Below are 20,242 nucleotides of genomic sequence, written 5' to 3'. Positions count from 1 at the left end.
ATAATTAAGTTTTCATAAATTATATAATAATATTTATACAATATATACTGTATATTAAAACAGTATAGTAACTAATATAAATAAGTTATGAATAAAGATTAGTACTAACTTTTTTAAAAAGTCGTAAAATATTAAATTTATAATAATAATTCACTAGAAATATACAGTATATAAATGTAAAATTAATTTGAATGTATCTAATATTGATTCACTAAAAGTGTAAATAAAATTACATATCAACAAAAATGATTCAACAAAATTATACTTATAATAAAAAAATTATACTATATATTCATAGTCTTTTTTTTGCCAATAAAATTTTTTAGTAATATTAATAAAGTGGCAATGATTTTAGCAAAAAATATCTACATATAGTAATAAATAAATAAATAGTTAAATAATTTTTTTGGGGTAAAAATAAATTTATTGACAATTTTCGCGAGAGGGTATCTCAACATAAATGTTAATTTTTATTTAATTAATGCAAAAACAAAATAAAAGTCACAGGTATTGCAGAAAAAATATAATAAGTTATAAGTGAGGTATAAGTATTACTACAGTATAGGGGAGAAAGAAAAAAATGACAGAAAATGTAAAATAGGAGTAGATTTGAACCCCAAAAAAAATATTAGATACACACCAACAACACTCAATTCAATATAAAAATAAAAATAATTTTAAAAAATAAAAGCAAATCTAATACCAAATATATATATCTCTTACTATATATAAAACCCAATCTAACAGATGACGAGTTCATTGACTGATCACTTGTTTAGCTATGCCTTTGTTAACGCTATATACAGTATTATATGTATAATATATATATATATAACTTGTTATCAAATTGTATTTTTGTACAAATCTTTTTACTCTCATTTGAAAATCAATTATTGACTATAAGTTATAACAGAATACTGAACTTTATATTGTATTTAATGAAAAAAATACTAAAAAAAACAAAACAAAAAAATAAGCAAACAATTAATATAAACTATAATGAAATTTTTTAGCTACAATATAATTAGAGACAATAAAAAAATAATTTTGTTTTTAATTTAGATTAATCGGTGGACACAATATAAGTAAATAGATATAAATTATTTGTGTATTTTTTGTATTACATTTGTGTACACAAAGAAAAAATATACTTTCAATTAATTTGATTGCTTTAGTGATAACATACACACAGACATAGAAAAAATGACTATAACTTGGATTAAATACAAATATAAAACTCAACAAAACTATAACAATAGTGTTATATAATATATGGGTCCGTTTAATGTATGAATTGTTTGGCAAAAAAAACTCAAAACAATTAAGAAACTAAAATTAAATATAGTAGAAAAAATTATACACAAACATTAAATATAACAAAAATAATAATTAAAAAAAACTAAAACTAATTTTTTTAATGGACACTAATTTTTATTGATAATTTAGTTTTGTTTGAAACAATATCTTCTCACTTGTAATCTCTGCCCACAATTAACACATATATAAAAAAATCATAGTCATTGTAAAAAAATTATTATTGTTGTAACTATTTATATAATATTATATACAATATATACAGGTACAGTATATTTATATATATATTTAATATAATTATATAAATGCTGTGTGTAATTTAATAATTTGTAATATAAGTCTAAATATAATTGATACAATTATGTTACAATATTAACACAAACAATATACTGTATATACACATGTAATACTAATGATAATATATTGTTGATATTAGCTAATTGTCAATTGATGGGGAAAATCTAATAGTTATACTTTTTTATATTAAACATACAGACTATATATATATAATAGACATTTAGATATTTCTATCTATAAACTTATTGATTTATAAAGGTTTATTAGTTTATTATTATATTATATTTAGTAATATTGGCTAATATAAGGCTATAAAACAGTATGACATACAAAATCAGAAAGAGAGAGAATCGATAAAATAGATTAGACAATAAAAATCTCATAAAACAAAATAAAATTTTATGATCAAAATATAACACACATATATATATAATACTGTATGACTTATAAAATAGCCCATAAATAAATAATATTATAAGATCTGCAAATAGAAACTTTTGATGAAATTATGTTTTGACATATAATGACATCAAAATATTTTTAGTGTATATAATATATTAATACTATTTTTTGCCAAACCATATATGTATGACTTTTATATTTATATGATTACACTGTATTATATAAGCATTAAATGTAAATTTATGTTTAATAGATATACAGTAGATATTAACAAAATTAATGCTTATTTGTAACTCTAAAAAAATCTGAGCACTTGATTATAATAAATATTAACTGTAATTGATATGATATGAGACATACGGTATGGGACTGTCACTGGCTTTATCAAAACCCTATCATGTAATCTGCTGTATATAAATCTATCCACTGTATATAATTTATATACGGTATATACTGTGTATATATATATAATAGATACAGTATACACCAGTGTTTGGTGTCAAAGATCTCATAATGGCTATAAAAACAACAAAACTTTAAGTGCTGTTATGATATAAGGAAAGAGAGAAATATATATATATATATATATATATATATATATATATATATATATATACTTAAAAAGTTAGAATTGTATGTATATATCTCGTTAGCACTAGTATTCACTAAACAGCAGTCTATCGTATATTTACAACAAAAAATATACTTATTTTTAATGACATTACCCCTCCGACACTGTATATGAATGAATGAATAAATACTAAAATAAGTTAACTATGAAATAGAAAAAAAATATTTATTTTTTCTTCTCATTTTTCCCAACTTCTTATTGTTATGTTATGTGTTATATGTGACTGTTATTTACAGTATTATATATTTTTTGAGTGTCAATTTTGAGATGTAACTTATGATTTTATATAATAATAGCTCTAAGTTTTACACACACACACACACACACACACACACACACACACACACACACACACACACACACACACACATACACACACACACACATACATACACACATACATACACACATACATACACACATACATACACACAATACTTAATGCAACAAAATATTTTTTATTATAGTTTACTTTAGAGTTAACATGTAGTTTAAATCAAATGAATGAGCACTTTATGATGAAAATATATTTATATATAATATATATATATATATAAAGTAATGGTTTTTTGGGTGAATTTATCATAAAAAACATTACACTATTATGTGTACGACATAAAGTCTGTGACAGAAGGGTGCGAACTAATATCTCTATAACTAATTGAGCTAGATCAATAAAAATTTTATGAGAAACAATGCAACAAAACTATAATAAATATCTAAATTCTGATAATGTGAATTTAAACTAGGTAAAATTCATAAGACACGTGTTTTTTTTAAAAATTAATAAATTTTAAACAAAAAGCAAAAAAATGTAAAATTTGCGATATTTTGATATTTTCTAGAAAAAAAGTGTCAAGGTATTTTGATATGAAATTAATCTATTATTATTTGTTATTTTATTGAATAATTAATCTATTTACAATTTTTAATAATCATGCTTAGTTTTTGAGATATTATAGATAAACCTTTTTACCATTATATAAATTTAGTATATAATTAATAAAAGTATAAGAAAAAATTATATAATGGTAATATATATATATATATAATTAAAAATTGTAAATAGAATAATTATTCCTAATAAAATAACAAATAATAATAGATTAATTTCATATCAAAATACCTTGACACTTTTTTTCTAGAAAATATCAAAATATCACAAATTTTACATTTTTTTGTTTTTTGTTTAAAATTTATTAATTTTTAAAAAAAATACTGAAACACGTGTCTAATGAATTTTTACCTAGTTTAAATTCACATTATCAGAATTTAGATATTTATTATAGTTTTAGAGATATGGCACTATTATGCTTAAATCTATAAAAACTAACTATACTAAGTTATACGTCCCAGATTCCATGTTTCTCATAAAATTTTTATTGATCTAGCTCAATTAGTTATAGAGATATATTTTATTTATATGGCCTAAACTATAATACCAACCACAGACATAACCACAACCAAATGGACTCAAGATATTACTTTAGTGATGATTGAAAGCAACTTATGTTTTTAAGTGAGTGACTAAATGAGTGATTGAAGAGAGAGAGAGAGAGAGAGAGAGAGATTTTCTAGAAATAAAGATCCGCATAGTATTAAACAATATATTAAATATTTTACTAAATTGTTTCAACAATGGTATCCAAATAAAAATTTATAAATAATAAATATAAATTGATACTCATATATAAAACTATATTTGAATAATAAAATTAAATCAAAATTTACAATTTATCTTAATTATTATGATGATTTTTTTATATAAGGCAATTTATATTAATTTTATTCACAATACATTTTATAAACCACAACAAAATTTAATGTAAATTTGGAAAAATATATTGAAATTTATTTTAAGATAATAAACAAAGAGTTATTTTTAAGAAAGTAATGGTGAAAATAGATTTGTTTTTCAAAAATAGAGATAAAACAATATTTTGCTAAATTTAATAAACTCTTTGTTTGTCTAAAAACTCATTTATTTAAAACATTTTTTAAGTTAAGTTTGTAATAGTGAGAAAACCAAACAAATTGTTTTTTATGTTTGCATTTGTTTTTTGAAATTTTATATTTATAACAAATGTTTGTCTTATTTATCTTTTTAAATAACTGTTAAAACCAAACAAATAGAGTCGCTATCAATATCATTATTTAAATATTAGAAAAATATAATGTTATATCAAATGTTAATATATTTATAGAAACAAATATAAAATATAATATTTATATTATTATATGAATATAAATATACATTTTATTAATAATATAATAATATTGTTCAAAATAAACAAATGGATTAACATAAGTGAATAATATAATTTCTATTGTAATRTGATTTTTAAATACCCACATAATTGTGAATACAGTAAAACCTAAAAAGATAAAACTCTTTTTAAAAATTAAACAATAATTTTTGTTTAATAATTATAATTATTATTATTATTATATGTACTCTCGTTTGCATTTTAAGCTATCTATTGACCTCTCGATCCTTTTCATAAAACCTCCCAAACTCTGTGCACTCTTAATAAAAATATATGAAACTACCAGTGCTTATAATATAAATATATGTTATAACCCTTTTTACTAGCATTTATATAGTGCTAATAACCTTAACTGAGATAATGAGCTAAACAAAGAAAATCAATTTTTAAAAATTAACAAAAATATATGATATAAATATAATAACAATTTTTATCACATCACATAATATATTTAGATATTAAATTTTTATTATTATTGTTATTATTACTATTTTTAAAAACATGATTATTATTTTATTAATATATTTAGTATACAGTATAATATGTTTATAATGAAATCTAATACGATTATTATGGATGTTATGATATCATATATAAACATTAACAACAAAATTATTATACGTGTCATACAAATATAATTTAAGACACACGAGACGTAAATATAAAACAAATTATTTAAAAACAACTTTACAAACAAATTATAATAACATTTATCAAATATAAATAAAAACCTAAATTGTGTTATAATTTTCTAAGTGTTAATATAAATAAAAAATATATTTTTTAAAGCTAATCTTTTTTATTATTAATTTTCTTTAGTATAATTTAGTTATTATTATTATATTACTATATATTGAAATTTTTATAAACAAAAAAAATTATTTAGAAATTCATTATATATTTTTGTATCATTATATTATAACAACCAAAAAATAATTAACATTTATGTTTGTAGAGAGTGTACATAAAATAATCATAAAATTTTATTTTTTATTTTAAAATAAAACAAACCCTTACAGCAAATCTATGTTTCTCTACGCTATTAAATGTCAATTGAATTTAAATGATGAATAAAAAAGAGACAATTTTTCAAACAAAGCCCTCGGAATATATGCTTCAAATAAAAAGCAATGACTAATAAAACAAAACAAAAAGCATCGGAATATATATAAAACAAATCCTAATTTTCAATTCAACACATACTGTCTGCATGTCATATATGTCTTGTCTATTATATTATGATTATTGTTTATCATATGAAAAGGAGTTGCGAGGAAATGTATGGCATATAAATGACAGGCGACACACGTTTCCTACTTTAATATGATTTTGTTTTCTCTCTCTCTCTCTCTCTCCTTAGTGTTATGTTTATCAGTAGACAATGTCTGTGCAAATGAAACAAGCGATTCCTTAAATACAAAAAGGCAGTCAAAACTCTTTTTGGATCAGTTCCTCAGCGCCTGGATTTGTGTGACAACACAACAACAACAACACAAGACTATATGGCAAGATATAGGCATTAGACATACAATACTGTAGATTGCAATACAATTTTGATGGCATTAAATGTCAGTAGAGGGTATGGTTGGAAAAATAAGAKATATATATATATATATATATCTGTATATAATATATATACTATATATATATATATATATATATCGTATATATATATATATATATATATATATACTGTATATATATAATAGAATTTGTTTGAAGAAAATTCAATGAAGTCTTTGCTTAATAATCTGTACGATATTCGCAAAGGAGTTACCATTTCTTTTAGATTTTTTTGGTTAACATCTTATAGAAGAATCAGAATCAGAAAGAAAAGAGAAATAAGGGATGAAAAGGGAGAGAGAGAAGGAAAGGAAAGGAAAGGCAGATATTTTATATCTAACTAACAAACATATAGTGAGGTTCAGTGCGAGACACGAGTGAATAAACAGAGGAACCACAGCTGAAAATTTAAGGGAAAATCCCCACTCGTTGTATAAATGATGAGTAAATTGTAGTATAGATTCATGTGTTTTAGTAAGGATTACGAAAGAAACTTAATTTTTAAAGAGAAATACAGAAACTGATAGAGACTGAGAAAAAGTGAATGAGAGTCAGTGAGTGAGTGAGTGAGTGAGTGAGTGAGTGAGTGAGTGAGTGAATGAGTGAGTGAATGAGTGAGTGAGAGAGAGAGAGAGAGAGAGAGAGAGAGAGAGAGAGAGAGAGAGAGAGAGAGAKAGAKAGAKAGAGAGATAGCTTTTCTAGGAATAGAGATTCACTTATAGTTAAACATAAGTTATATTACATAACATTTAATAGTGTATATAAAAAACTATGGTAAGGAAAGCCAACTATATATTTGAATTGAATTTTAAAAATAGTAAAACTCATTTAAAAATTATAAATAATAAAACTATTTTTAAGTAGTGGTATATTTTTAAAAAAAAAATTTTATTTTTTTAAGATAAAGCAAAAACAATATTTAGCTAAAATTAAAATAAACTCTTTGTTTGTTTACAATATAAATACATTTATTTAATAATAAAGAAAACAAACAAACTTTTAGAGTTCATACATAGATAGTGCGATAAAGTGAGTGCCAAACAAATTATCTTATATTTAGATTTAAGCAAAAATTGTAAAGTAATTATAAATTGTAATCGTATACTATATGTATGTGTTTTTTATTTTAAAAATCTAAATCAAATACTTATATTATGTATTGTATAATACTGTATATAACTTATATTGTACTGTATATTAGTTTATCAATTATTTATATACAATGTTAATAATAATAATAATAGTAAAAAGTAAAAATATTTGAGTTATTATGCTATAGTATGTCATAATATTAGTAAACTAAATAATAAATTATTAAAAAGATTTTTGTATTTTATATTAAAAATTAAATCTTTTGTTTTTCATTTTTATGATCCTTATGGTACTCTCTCTCTCTCTCTCTCTCTCTCTTTGTCTCTCTTTCTCTTTGTCTCTCTCTTTGTCTCTCTCTCTCTCTCTCTCTCTCTCTCTCTCTCTCTCTCTCTCTGTCTCTCTCTCTCTCTCTCTGTCTCTCTCTCTCTCTTCTCTCTGTCTCTCTTTCTCTCTTTTAAAGCTAATATATGTGTATATATTGAACGCCAGAAACTTATTAAACACAAGAAAATCCATGTCTTCCGGCAAGAGTTTGATTGATTCGCACATTCTTTACATACAAACAGTGCACTCATTATTACTTCATTATCAACCAAATAGTATTAGTACTGTATATATACAGTATGTATATATAAATATCAACATTAATAATAAATAACACACTGAAACAAATTTTTTTAAATAAAAACTTATATTACATATATTAATACATCGATGAAATATATATAAAAAAAATTTATTTATTATTTATATACAAAAAAGCTATTTCAGTCATTAAATCATTATTTAATCGAAAAAATGCGAGATTACAAACACACTTAATAATAGTCTCTTATTCAGTCACTTACTCTGAAAAATATCATATAAATAAATATATATAAATTATATAGGTTTGAATTAATCAATAATAATCATAATAACAGTGTTTTAATAAATCTTTATATATATTGTAAATTAACTGTATTTATATTTATATTGAGAGCACTACTACTACCACATCATAATTGTGTGAAACTGTAAGCAACTCTAATAGTATATCAACTATAACTGTAATTTATATAAAATTTATTTAATATTAAATAACTATACATACAATGTATACACGATATATTTATATTATATTTATAATATTAAATTTTGTTTAGTAGTCCTAATTTGTCGTCTACTAAGGTCACAATATATAGTAGAAATTAATAAGCGATTAATAAAGAGAAGTTGTTTTATTGAGATAAAATTAAACCCATAATTAATCATTAAATTATTATAACTATAATAACAAAACGGAAAATTATATTTATATTTTAAGACCATTTGAAGGCTATTTGAGATTTGGTATATAATTTATAATATTGATACAAATATAAGTATAGTTTTTAATATAAATCATTTATTTATAAACATACTAATTATTATTATATTGTCCCACATATTGTATAAGTTTTTTTATAAATATTATTATTAATTATATTATATCAAATACATATTATTAAATTTTTATATATCAAATCAAATAATTGTAACATATTTTAAACTATTCATCACTTAAATTACTGATTTACCCATTAAAATAAAATTTATTTTTTATTAAAAAATTAAATCTTATTACTAAATATTTAAATTCTTATTATTTCATTTGTTTGAAAAAATAAATTTATTTTTTATTTTAAAATATATTATATTATTCAATGCATATTATGTTTGTTAAAACATTATTTTACTTTTTTCAAATAGTTATCGATTATATTAATCGTATAATAATATATTAATTTTAATAATAATAATAATTTATATATATATATATATATATATATATATTAGTAAAATGAAATAAAAACCTCTTTACAAATTTAAATTATAATAACCATAATAAATATATAAATTAATATTGTATTGCATACTAACAAAATACTTGCAATTAGGTCTCAAAAAAAACAAATAAACTACGGTAATAATAATAATAAAATTTTATATTTGTATTCACATTTATGTTTATAATAATATTAATAATAATAATAATTCAATATATATTCAATAATYATAATAATTATAATAATAAATTTAAAAACATTAATTATATATATATATATATATTTTATAAAAAGCAATTTAAAATACATATTTAAATGGCAATAACATTTAGCAAATTAGGTGTATCTATGAATGAATGTATTTGAGGTGATGACTGTCTTCTACAATGCTCTCATTGGGGTTGAATACCCGATCCGTATATCCATAACCCGATTTATGCACGTCTATTATTTTTACGTTGTTTATCCCCTTCGTCCAGTGCTTTGGCCAACAATTCCTGCGGTTTATGACCCGAGTCTACTTTCTTGCTTATCTCCCGGTACTGTATACAACATACCAGTGCCAATCATCATATTGGTTTCGGTAGGGAATGAACCATGACGTTCCCAATGGACGGAAACAACCGGAAAAATTGAATATTAATAATATGAATGAATGTCAATATATATACTATATATTAGATATAAATTTATACATATAGTTATGGCATGTATTGTATGTGTGTTTCAAATATTTTTATATATCAAATAAAATGTCAAATAATAAGACATACGCGTGAAGACAGCCATAGAGTTTAACTTAACAGTGAAGGGAACGGCCGCCAGACGTGATGTCTGATCCCTTTCGTATTATAAGTCAATACACATAATATATTAAACATGAGATCATATAAAATGTATGAACAAAAAGAAAGAAAAATTTCGRTGAAGAAAATAGAGTATAAATAAAAATAAAATAACTTATAGTTTTGATAGCAACATCTGATCAATATATATATATATTTTAATATAAAAATATAATAATATAAGGGCTTATAGTAGTAGTAGTAGTATTACTAATACTTTAGTAAATATACAGTACATTATATATGCTGTAAATCAGTTTTGAATAACTGAATAGCAAAATAAGCATTCATTTCATATATAATGCAATTGAAAATTCAGTTCACAATTTGCTGATACTATTCTTATTCTTAAAAAATCATTATTATTATTACRATATTATATTATATACATAAATATTATTATTATTAATAATATTAATATTATATTATTAATGTCAAAAATATTGGCTAAAAAATCTGAACTTATTATCATAAAAATATTTGGCATATATTCAGTCAAATATTTTTCAAAAATTTATTAAAAATCGTGTGTAACATTTAAAATTTAAATTTTTTTAATTTAAATATACATATAATATTAATGTATTTATAAAAAAAATATTTTAGTTTTTTTTATTGTTTTTACTCTGCATTTGTGTCATATAAATTCATGAGAAAATGAAAATAAGTTTAAAAATTTTAATTGTTTTAAAAGGAATAATGAGATTTATAGAGAATAAAAGTTTTATTCAATGCATTTATTACTATAAATAAAACCGTATTTCAAATAAAAAACAAAACATTTTTAACTTTTAATTAAAATTTATTTATTTTTTTCCACTGACTGTTTGTTGAATATCAGCTATGAAACTATTTAAGAAAAAAATAATATAAAATAACGTATAAATTTGCATTTATGTCACACACTTGTTATTAAACAAACGTCTAAAAATATTTTAGTATATACTGTATATAAATACATACTGTATATGACATTAATAAATAAATATATAACAGCAGATAAAATATAAATTTATGCACAAATAATCTGATAGATTTTTTAAAATATATTTTATATATAAATATATAATTACATTTCACTATTATAGGTCACTATAAAACTATATTTGTATGTATTGTGTCAATCATAAATAAAAAATAGTTAATTAACTCATAAATAATTCACCTGAAAATAATTTTTTTTTGTATACAACAAAAATTAATGCAATTTCTGTATTGCAAAAAATACCAGAAATATATATAAATCCTTCAAATAGATACCAAATGAATAATAAATATATGGATAATAATAAATAAAGTGAAACTAAAAACTTTCAATTTATAGTTAAATTTAACGAATTATTTATCCCAAATAAAAAATAATTAAACTTAAAAAATTTTATTCTCAAAAATAAATAAATAAAAGTAATTCATTAAATTTAAAAATAAATTTAAATCGATATTTTTACCACAAAAATAGTGATCTGTTTATATATATATATATATATATATATATCATATGATATAAAAGTATTGTAAAAATATGATAGTAAATTCATACTTGTCATTTATGTTATTACAGTTTAACACGTAAGCTAGTTATCTGAGTAAAGTATTTTTAACAAAAAAATAAAATAAATTAAATAAATCTATTTTTAAAACTAAATGATATTTTCAATAAGTTTAAAAATATATTACATTAAACACAATCTCATCACACAAATCAAATCAAATCATCAGTTTCTTTAAGTGACTATCGATCAGTCAATACTCATCACATACTCACACCTCACTCACACACACACACACTCACTCACACCTAAATTTGTGAGGCAATGACAGCTATTGATATAAAGTAATGTAGTGCACAACATCTGGCCATTAGGCCATCCAATTGACATCCAAATAGTTGCTCTACTTTTAGACCCTAAATATAAGCAATAATAGTTGTACTTAAAGTCAAAAGTCTCACTACACTTGTATTATACATTGTAATACACAACAACACATACAAGTATTACCTAAATAATAATATCTGTGATATAAAATCAATTTATTTAATATAACACTGTCTTATTTATATCTGATAAAAAAATCAATTGATGGATGAGTAGAGCAGTTAATTTAACAATATATCAATTTATACTATATATATATATATTTAATATAAAAATAATTAAAACCAACAAATGAAACCTATTTTTCTAAAAATATTTCTTATATAATAATCAGAGTAATAATTTTAAAAATTAAACTCAAATATAGTACAATTTCTATTTAATATTTAAAAAATACAATAATCAAATTATGTGTTTAAATTATTATTATTATTTTAATAAATTAATAGCCATGAATTTCAAATTGTGTGAAAATTTAATATTATAATTGTATAAAAATAGCATTTTGATTAAAATTATAGTTAATAACTATCATCACAAGTGGCACACAAACAAAAAATTGGTGATTGCTTGTTATATAATAAGATATATTACATTAATTTTTTTGCATTAATCAAAACTTAAATTAAATATCAATTTATATATATTATGTACAGTACATACATATTATATGCAAATATAAACTAGCAAAAAAGTCAACCGATAATTATATAATGAAAATAGACTCGCAATGCAATTAAAATCTAATTTAATTGTAACTATTTTTGAGGCTAATCATGAAATCGGGGGCCATTTACCCATACAATACCTCATAAAATATAATTTAATATATTATATTAAATACAACACACACACACACACACACTGTATTTTAAATATATATATATATATATATATATTTTCATAATGTGTTTATAATAAAATGAAAAATCTATTCACACATTGTAACACATTGGTAAGCTTTCAGACAATTGTATACACAATATACATATATTATTATTTAATAATTTCCCTCAAAAAATAAGTTTCATTTAATTCATTTTTTTCTCCACATTTTTTTTAATAAAACAACTTTATTTTAAACTCAACAAAAATACCATACAATTCAATAAAATAGAGCTCAATATTAYAATTGAAAAAATCAAGGATTTTTTTATTTAATAATCTCAAAACAATACAATATTGCAATGTATATTGCAATGTGTTTTTTTAATAATAAAACTCATGCATTAGAAACATTTTTATTGTATAATCAAAACTAAATTGAGTGTGAATTTTTCTCAGAAAAAATATATACAATTATTATATATATAAAATTTATATATAATAGGTTTTTGAGAGAGTTTTATATTAAATTTGACATAAAAATCCAAATTATAACTACAATTGAATTGAAAATTTAAGTAAATTTCATTTTCTCTCTCTCTTTTACTATTTAACTAATGCAAACCTATAATTATATTTATATTTCAATTACAATATGTATTTAACTCATAGGTATTGATATTAAAAATGCAAAATTTTTTATTTTTCCGTATTTTTAAAAAAATACTATACAATATGTGAAAATTACAGTAATACATATAAATTAAATTTGACTTTAAATGCATAAATGAAAGGTAATAATTGTCTAAACCAAAAGAAATTTGTATAAATAATAAGTTATCAGTTATTACTTAATATTTTGTATCTTAACAAACAATTATTATCATTTCAAGCGAAAGAAAACCAAATATTTTTTTTATTTTGAATAATCAGATTAAATATTTGGGAAAATTTCAATTTTATTGATAATACTGTAATTTAATGAAAGCGTGACTTCAAATAAATATATAGTTCACTGAATTGGATATTCAAGCAAAATAAACAATCATTAAAAATATATGAATAAACAATAATAAAAAATGTAAAACAAACAATATTTTTAATAAAAAACAATTTTGTTTAAAAAATACTATAGGAATCAATAACATATATCTATTTTAAAAATCAGCAAACAAATTGACTATTAATACATATTGGATGTAAATAAATAATAATATTAAAAAAATATTTTTATACATATATTTTATTATTATCATATTGTAGGTCATGGAGAGAGAGAGAGAGAGAGAGAGAGAGAGAGAGAGAGAGACTCCTTAATTAAAATATAAATATACATAAAATATTTAGGACTGTCTTCACTAATCATCAATAATTATTTAGTAATATCCTCTAAAAATAATAAGTAAATCGTTTTGTTAAATCAAAAAAATTATATATTCACGATTTACTAATAACCTTTAATCAAAATAAATACAAATTACGGTAAATATTTTTTTCAATATTAAATTTTGTTATAATAATTATTATTATTAGTCATAAAAAAAATTAAATATTGCATTAATAATAATAAACAAAACAAAAACGTAATTATATATACATTCATATATCATATATATATATATATATATATATATATATATATATATATATATATATATTACAGTATACATATATAATCAAACTTTTAAATCACTTTATAAAAAATTGAATACTAATTTTTGTTTGTTTTTCAATATAATAAAATCAATACTTATTAAATATACTGTATATTTTCAAAATTAAAGTGATCAATAAACTAGTTAATTATATAATCAATTATATTTTTTCACTAACAAATAGTTATTAATAGTTATTTATTTAAAAAAACTAAGACAAAATTTTATCATTTAACAAATTACATATTGCAAACAATTATTATTATTATTAAATGTAATTATTTTCTAAAATAACTGGGTTTAACACATATTGAAAAATACAAATACTTTATAGATAATCAAGCAATAAATCTATGATAAGCACTAAAAATTGGCACAATTTTAAAAATTGATATTTAATTTTATATTTTTATTTTATTTGGATAAATAAACTCATAATTTAGAAATTAAAAAAAAAGCAAAACTATAAATATTTATACTACATATACATAACTAATTTTAAAAACATTTTAATCTTTAAAATATTATATGAATAACACATTCAATTAGAAGTCAATAACTGGTTGATACCTCTAAATAAAATTAAACATAAACTTTGTTTAATACACTATAATTTTGTCAACTATTTCAACACCAATTTAGAAACAAACAACAAAATATTAAAACAAATTGATTATCAAACTTAAAATCGATAATTACTCTATTAATTAACAAATTAAAACATTTAATTTATAACAAAAACAAAAACAAAATCAAATCACACATACAATAGTAATTAGAGTCAAACTAATACTCTTTTTAACAAATTTAATATAAAGTTAATGCTATGTATAAGCTGTGTGTGTGTGTGTATGTATGTGTGGGGTCGGGTAGCTCTAGAGTGAAGTTTAACCTACCATTTGTAGTTCCTGTCTGAGCGTCATATTAGCCAACTCACGCTTAACCACCAGATCCTCCAAATACTGGTACCGCAACTTCTTGCGAGCCCTGCATTCACGGGCCGATTGGCGACTCCGTTCCAGTTTGGCTCTCATGTCAACCTTAGCTCCGGGACGTCGGGCTTTACGGACGTTGCGTTTGTTAACATTACTATTATTGTATGAAGTGTTGGCCGTACGACTGCCAGCACCGACAGCAACAGCCGACGGCACAGCACTCGTATTGATGTCATTTACGGTGTTGTCCTCATTTGACTCGCTTTTGATGGCCATAGATGTTGTGTCCGCAATCTTATCTCCAACCGATGATAACGGTTTCAGAACTGCCGATTGTTGACTATCGGCTGTACCGACGGCTGCATCAATGGTGTCCATCACTTCTTCTTTGACCGTAACCGCCGACGACATAACTGTTCGTGAAGTGAGCGTCCGATTTGTGGCCACAAAAAACAAACTCAAACAATGTTTACTTGTTTAGTGTTGCGATCACTTTAAACCACTATTACCTATCAATTTGTTTATTATTATTATTATTATTATTATTATAAACTAATTAATAATAAAAATTGTTTTCAATTATTAATTATAATTAATTAATTACACAATTATTTGTTGTTTTTATTTATTATTTATTATTATTATTAAACAATTTGTTGACTATTTTTGGTGTCAATCATAACGTCATAACAATTACTACGCAATGCATTACGCAATTAATTTCCTTATAATTTGACAATTGTGTTAACTTATTAACGATATTATGGTACTTTATTATATAATGAAATGTTTATATAGTATAATACATACTATATAACTATAAAACGTACAATAATAGTAACAACATTTAACAACATTAATAAAATAACATAATTTTAGTTAACTATAAATTTTTAAAAAATAAATCAAATATTATTATTGATATTTATTTGAATAACTAAATAATTAATTAAATTATAAAACAAATACAAATGTATTAAAGTATAACACTTCCGTTGACCAATTGGTGTCCAATCGGGAGTTATACCAATCAATTGGCGTTTTATTTATTAAAGTTTAATACATAACGTATTTTATGAATGAACTATAAAATTACAATACTGTCCACTGATTGGTTGATTTGAGCGCCACTTGAATGCAAGCGAACCGTTGTTTGAGTTATTTTTTTTGCATTAAAAACATTAAAACAATTAATTGATTGAATAGTTTTGTTTGTATTTTGATTGTAAGTATTGACACATAAATTGTGTTTATTATGATTGATGTGTCAATCGGGTGACCAACTAATTGAGTGACCGTTTTGTTTATATGACTGATTTAGTGCCGAATCACAGCTGTTGAGTGATAACCGAACACGTGATGAACAGCCGACAATCTAATTTTGGTTTCGGCGGCAGTGGCCGACCGTCGGGTATACGACCGCCAAGTTCTTTTGGTCACCAACAGAGTGGCAACAAACGGCTTCCCATACTGTCCACTACGTCCAGCCGAACATCGATTCCGTCGACGGCTTCGTCTCGTAAAATGCAGCCGCAAAGTGGTCTGAAACATTTGTTTTCAGCGGCTACTAGTAGTGGTGGTTCATCGCGACTAAGTAATGCTGGCGCCGGTGGTGGTGGTGGTGCCCGACAATCCATGTTATCTAACTTTAGGTCCAACCCGTTGTTTAGCGCTCGCAAAAGTGTTACATCAAAGATGAATTTGATTGGTCTGACACCGCAACACAATCGTCCATCATATCAGCCAAACACTTGTTCATCAGCCCAGTCGTCGCGCCGATCGAGTATTGGCGGTATGAGACACGTAAAGGACACGCGACCACTCAGTGACCCGAAATATCAGAGAGAATGTGTCGAAAAATTGCTGGAATTTTTAACTACTAATCCATTGGGCGCTTATCCGCATACTATTAGCAAAACATTTGCCACCCGACCGACTAATAAGGAAATTGCAAACATTTTTGAATTTCTATTTCTTTGTTTGGGACTAAAAGGCAAAGTACTGCCGATGGAGACAGAAATACCCAAAATGATGGCAGTATTGGAGTATCCATTTCCCGTGAAAAAGAGTGATTTGGTTTCATTTACTAGCGGTCGAGCACTTGGAAGTGTCTTAGGAATGCTTGAATGGCTGGTCAACACTATTCAAGTACAGTAAAATCATTACTATATTTTGTTAAACATATTAATTTAAAAGATATACTGTTTTACTCTAATAGTATGGCATTGATATGGATCCGATTCGTACGTTTTATCCGAACTTTGAGGGAGAAATCGATATCAAAACACGATTAGTTAAACTTTGTTTGAGCAGTAATGCCGAAGAAGCAGATGACGAACAAATTGATCAAAACTTACAAGAATTATTGGTCGACACCTACGGTACAGAAGATGATTATCAGAAATTGGTTGACGAATCTGAAGCACTGAGTGATGAGATCAAACGTTTGGATAATGAGATTGAAACGATAAAAAATTTACCGCAAACTATACAGACATATGAATCAGATATTAAGGCACAGGAAGAATATTTAGAGGCATTAAAAATGCATCAAAAAGAAAAAGAAAACGAATTCGAGACAAACGAGAAGAAAATTGAGGACAAAAAGGACGATATCAAGAAATTAGAACAACAACGCAAACATCTGAAGAATCAGGTCGAGGAACAGGCGTTTGGCATTGAAGAGGCAGCTCTGGCTCGCGAACGAAAACAACAGTTGGAGGAAGAAATCAAACAAGAGGTCGGTATCATTGAAGAGATTAAGAAAAGCATTCGCGGAGCACGTCTGGAGCGAAGCAAATGTGAAGACACCTTAAAGAAGATGCACTCGGATTTGGATTCATTTATTACGGCAATGAGAGATTTGATTGATTCTCCCGCAATGACCAACTATAGCGTAACATTAAAAAGACATTTACAGAGTCACGAGTGGTCCGATATATTGTCAACACTAGACAACCTTAAGACAGGCGAAGCCAGCGGTTCTGATATCAATGAATTGGAAAAGTTTTTCTCACATAAGGTTCACGAATTGAAGATTGCAATAATACAACAGTTAAGTTCACTGCAGGGCTCAGTCACACTAACCGAACAACAAAAACTCAATGAATTAAATTTATTAATTGAAGAAAAAGAAAAACAATATTTTGAAAATCAGAAATCGATTCAAAATTTAATGTCAGAAATAGAAGTTCAACAAAAAGTTAGTCAAATAAAATCATTTATAGTTTAATTAAGAAGTACTAATCAAATTGGTTATCAAATTTTATTTTGTGTATAACAGGAACAGGTGTCACACAAAGCTGGACTTCAAAGTGAGTGCGACCGCACCCGACAAATGCTCAGTGAGATTGACGGCAATACAAAAATGTCGGATAAGGAGGACAAACAAAATTTGAATGACTTAAGAAAACAGTTAGTTTTTTATAACCATACTATTCATTCAATTATTTTATTTAAATCATTATATTGTTATCTTTTTTCTCTTATGATGTCTAGAGTTGAAGATAAAGAGAATCGTTACGAAAGGGAACAGAAAAATATGACAGAAAAAATTGAGAACCAGATTGCGGTCAACAAGAAAGGCATCCAAACATATGCCACAAATTTGGGGAAATTAGTCGATAAAGAGAAACAAAAAAACAAAGATTTGAAGAAATTACTTAAAAAATAAGTGTTTTTAAAAAACACACTTTATTTGTAATTTTACTTTTAAAATATTATTTTTTTAATTTAAAATATCTACTTATATATTTATTTTTAAACAGTAATTTCATAATAAGCATATATATACCGTATAATTGTATAACATTTATATAAGCTATCATTTTTTCATAACATTATTGAAATTACTCTACAGTGTGAATGTTTTATAGTTATATATATATTAATATATAAAATGTAATTTGAAACACAAATAACTTATCGTATAAATGTTTAACAACTTTATATTATTATTAATGATGACAAACAAAAAGTTGTTTTTTTTAAATCTAAGAAAAGTTAAATACAACAAAACAGTTAGCAATTCATTTATCGCCGCTATCTTTGGTCAGTTGACTATCGAGAAGAGCCGATTTGATACCAATTTTGTTGAGGTCGTCGACAAGTTCGCCGTTTTGGTGTTTTTCCAGCAGTATATCGCAACCGCCGATAAACTCGCCATTCATGAACACCTGAGGTATCGTCGGCCACGATGTGTACTCTTTAATACCGAGTCGCAGATCATCGCTGGCCAGTACGTCGTGCGCGTCATACTCGACGCCATGCATACGGAGAACCTGATGGTCACATGAAAAATGAATTATCAATTGAAATGACACCAAATCGATGATTGACTAACAAATCAATTGGTCATCACCTGAATGACAGCATTACTGAATCCACATCGAGGCTGTTGGGGATCACCTTTCATGAAGACAACCACTTTATTATTGGCCACCAGTTTATCAATTTTGGTCTTCACGTCGTCCGCCGATTGATCGGTAAAGTGTCGCATCAAACACAGTCGGGCGCCGACGCCGTTCTTCGCCATTATCGGTGATCTCAATAGTGTCCGATAAGCGGCCGATAGACCGCCGGTTAAAGCCATTGTCGGACTAAACGAGTTGTTAATTGATTTATTAAATTAATTATTTTTTAATTAAATAATAAAAATGTTTTATTTTTTTCACTTAAAGTGTGGTTTCAATGATTTCTTATGTAATATTAATATTGCAATGAAAACAATGA

At 23.9% G+C, this 20,242-nt stretch overlaps 3 protein-coding genes across 3 annotated transcripts; 1 reads left to right on the top strand and 2 right to left on the bottom strand.

Moving 5' to 3' along the window:
• Nucleotides 1-9,648: 9,648 nt before the first annotated feature.
• LOC128954224 (cAMP-responsive element-binding protein-like 2) lies at nucleotides 9,649-16,036 on the bottom strand. Its single transcript, XM_054299836.1, has 2 exons — nucleotides 15,473-16,036; nucleotides 9,649-9,916 (listed from the first exon to the last, which is right to left on the bottom strand). Exons 1-2 carry the CDS (start codon nucleotides 15,920-15,922, stop codon nucleotides 9,809-9,811), a joined length of 558 nt encoding a protein of 185 aa, XP_054155811.1. The 5' UTR covers nucleotides 15,923-16,036; the 3' UTR covers nucleotides 9,649-9,808.
• Nucleotides 16,037-16,623: 587 nt separating this feature from the next.
• LOC128965340 (kinetochore protein NDC80 homolog) lies at nucleotides 16,624-19,184 on the top strand. Its single transcript, XM_054312014.1, has 5 exons — nucleotides 16,624-16,736; nucleotides 16,833-17,659; nucleotides 17,730-18,713; nucleotides 18,795-18,925; nucleotides 19,010-19,184. The coding sequence occupies exons 2-5, from the start codon at nucleotides 16,871-16,873 to the stop codon at nucleotides 19,182-19,184; spliced, it is 2,079 nt and encodes a 692-aa protein (XP_054167989.1). The 5' UTR covers nucleotides 16,624-16,736; nucleotides 16,833-16,870.
• Nucleotides 19,185-19,481: 297 nt separating this feature from the next.
• Nucleotides 19,482-20,234, bottom strand: LOC128966017 (glutaredoxin-related protein 5, mitochondrial-like). Its single transcript, XM_054312820.1, has 2 exons — nucleotides 19,872-20,234; nucleotides 19,482-19,791 (listed from the first exon to the last, which is right to left on the bottom strand). Exons 1-2 carry the CDS (start codon nucleotides 20,100-20,102, stop codon nucleotides 19,540-19,542), a joined length of 483 nt encoding a protein of 160 aa, XP_054168795.1. The 5' UTR covers nucleotides 20,103-20,234; the 3' UTR covers nucleotides 19,482-19,539.
• Between the last annotated feature and the right edge of the window lie 8 nt (nucleotides 20,235-20,242).

Source organism: Oppia nitens, unplaced genomic scaffold (genome assembly GCF_028296485.1).
Source record: "Oppia nitens isolate AA-2021 unplaced genomic scaffold, nextdenovo-longstitch-racon4-pilon3 scaffold10_pilon_pilon_pilon, whole genome shotgun sequence".
Classification (NCBI taxonomy): domain Eukaryota; kingdom Metazoa; phylum Arthropoda; class Arachnida; order Sarcoptiformes; family Oppiidae; genus Oppia; species Oppia nitens.
Note: the sequence above shows the minus strand (reverse complement) of the source record. Positions and strands in the feature narration are given on the sequence as shown.

Bases quoted from the DNA above. Each gene is read 5' to 3' on its own strand.
- LOC128954224 (XM_054299836.1), bottom strand. From the start codon at position 15,922: ATGTCGTCGGCGGTTACGGTCAAAGAAGAAGTGATGGACACCATTGAT. The intron at 9,917-15,472 runs GTAGGTTAAACT...TGTTGTATACAG, and splicing joins TCAGACAGGAACTACAAATG to TACCGGGAGATAAGCAAGAA.
- LOC128965340 (XM_054312014.1), top strand. From the start codon at position 16,871: ATGAACAGCCGACAATCTAATTTTGGTTTCGGCGGCAGTGGCCGACCG. The intron at 17,660-17,729 runs GTACAGTAAAAT...TTACTCTAATAG, and splicing joins GGCTGGTCAACACTATTCAA to TATGGCATTGATATGGATCC. The intron at 18,926-19,009 runs GTTAGTTTTTTA...TATGATGTCTAG, and splicing joins TTGAATGACTTAAGAAAACA to AGTTGAAGATAAAGAGAATC.
- LOC128966017 (XM_054312820.1), bottom strand. From the start codon at position 20,102: ATGGCTTTAACCGGCGGTCTATCGGCCGCTTATCGGACACTATTGAGA. The intron at 19,792-19,871 runs GTGATGACCAAT...TGTGACCATCAG, and splicing joins TCAGTAATGCTGTCATTCAG to GTTCTCCGTATGCATGGCGT.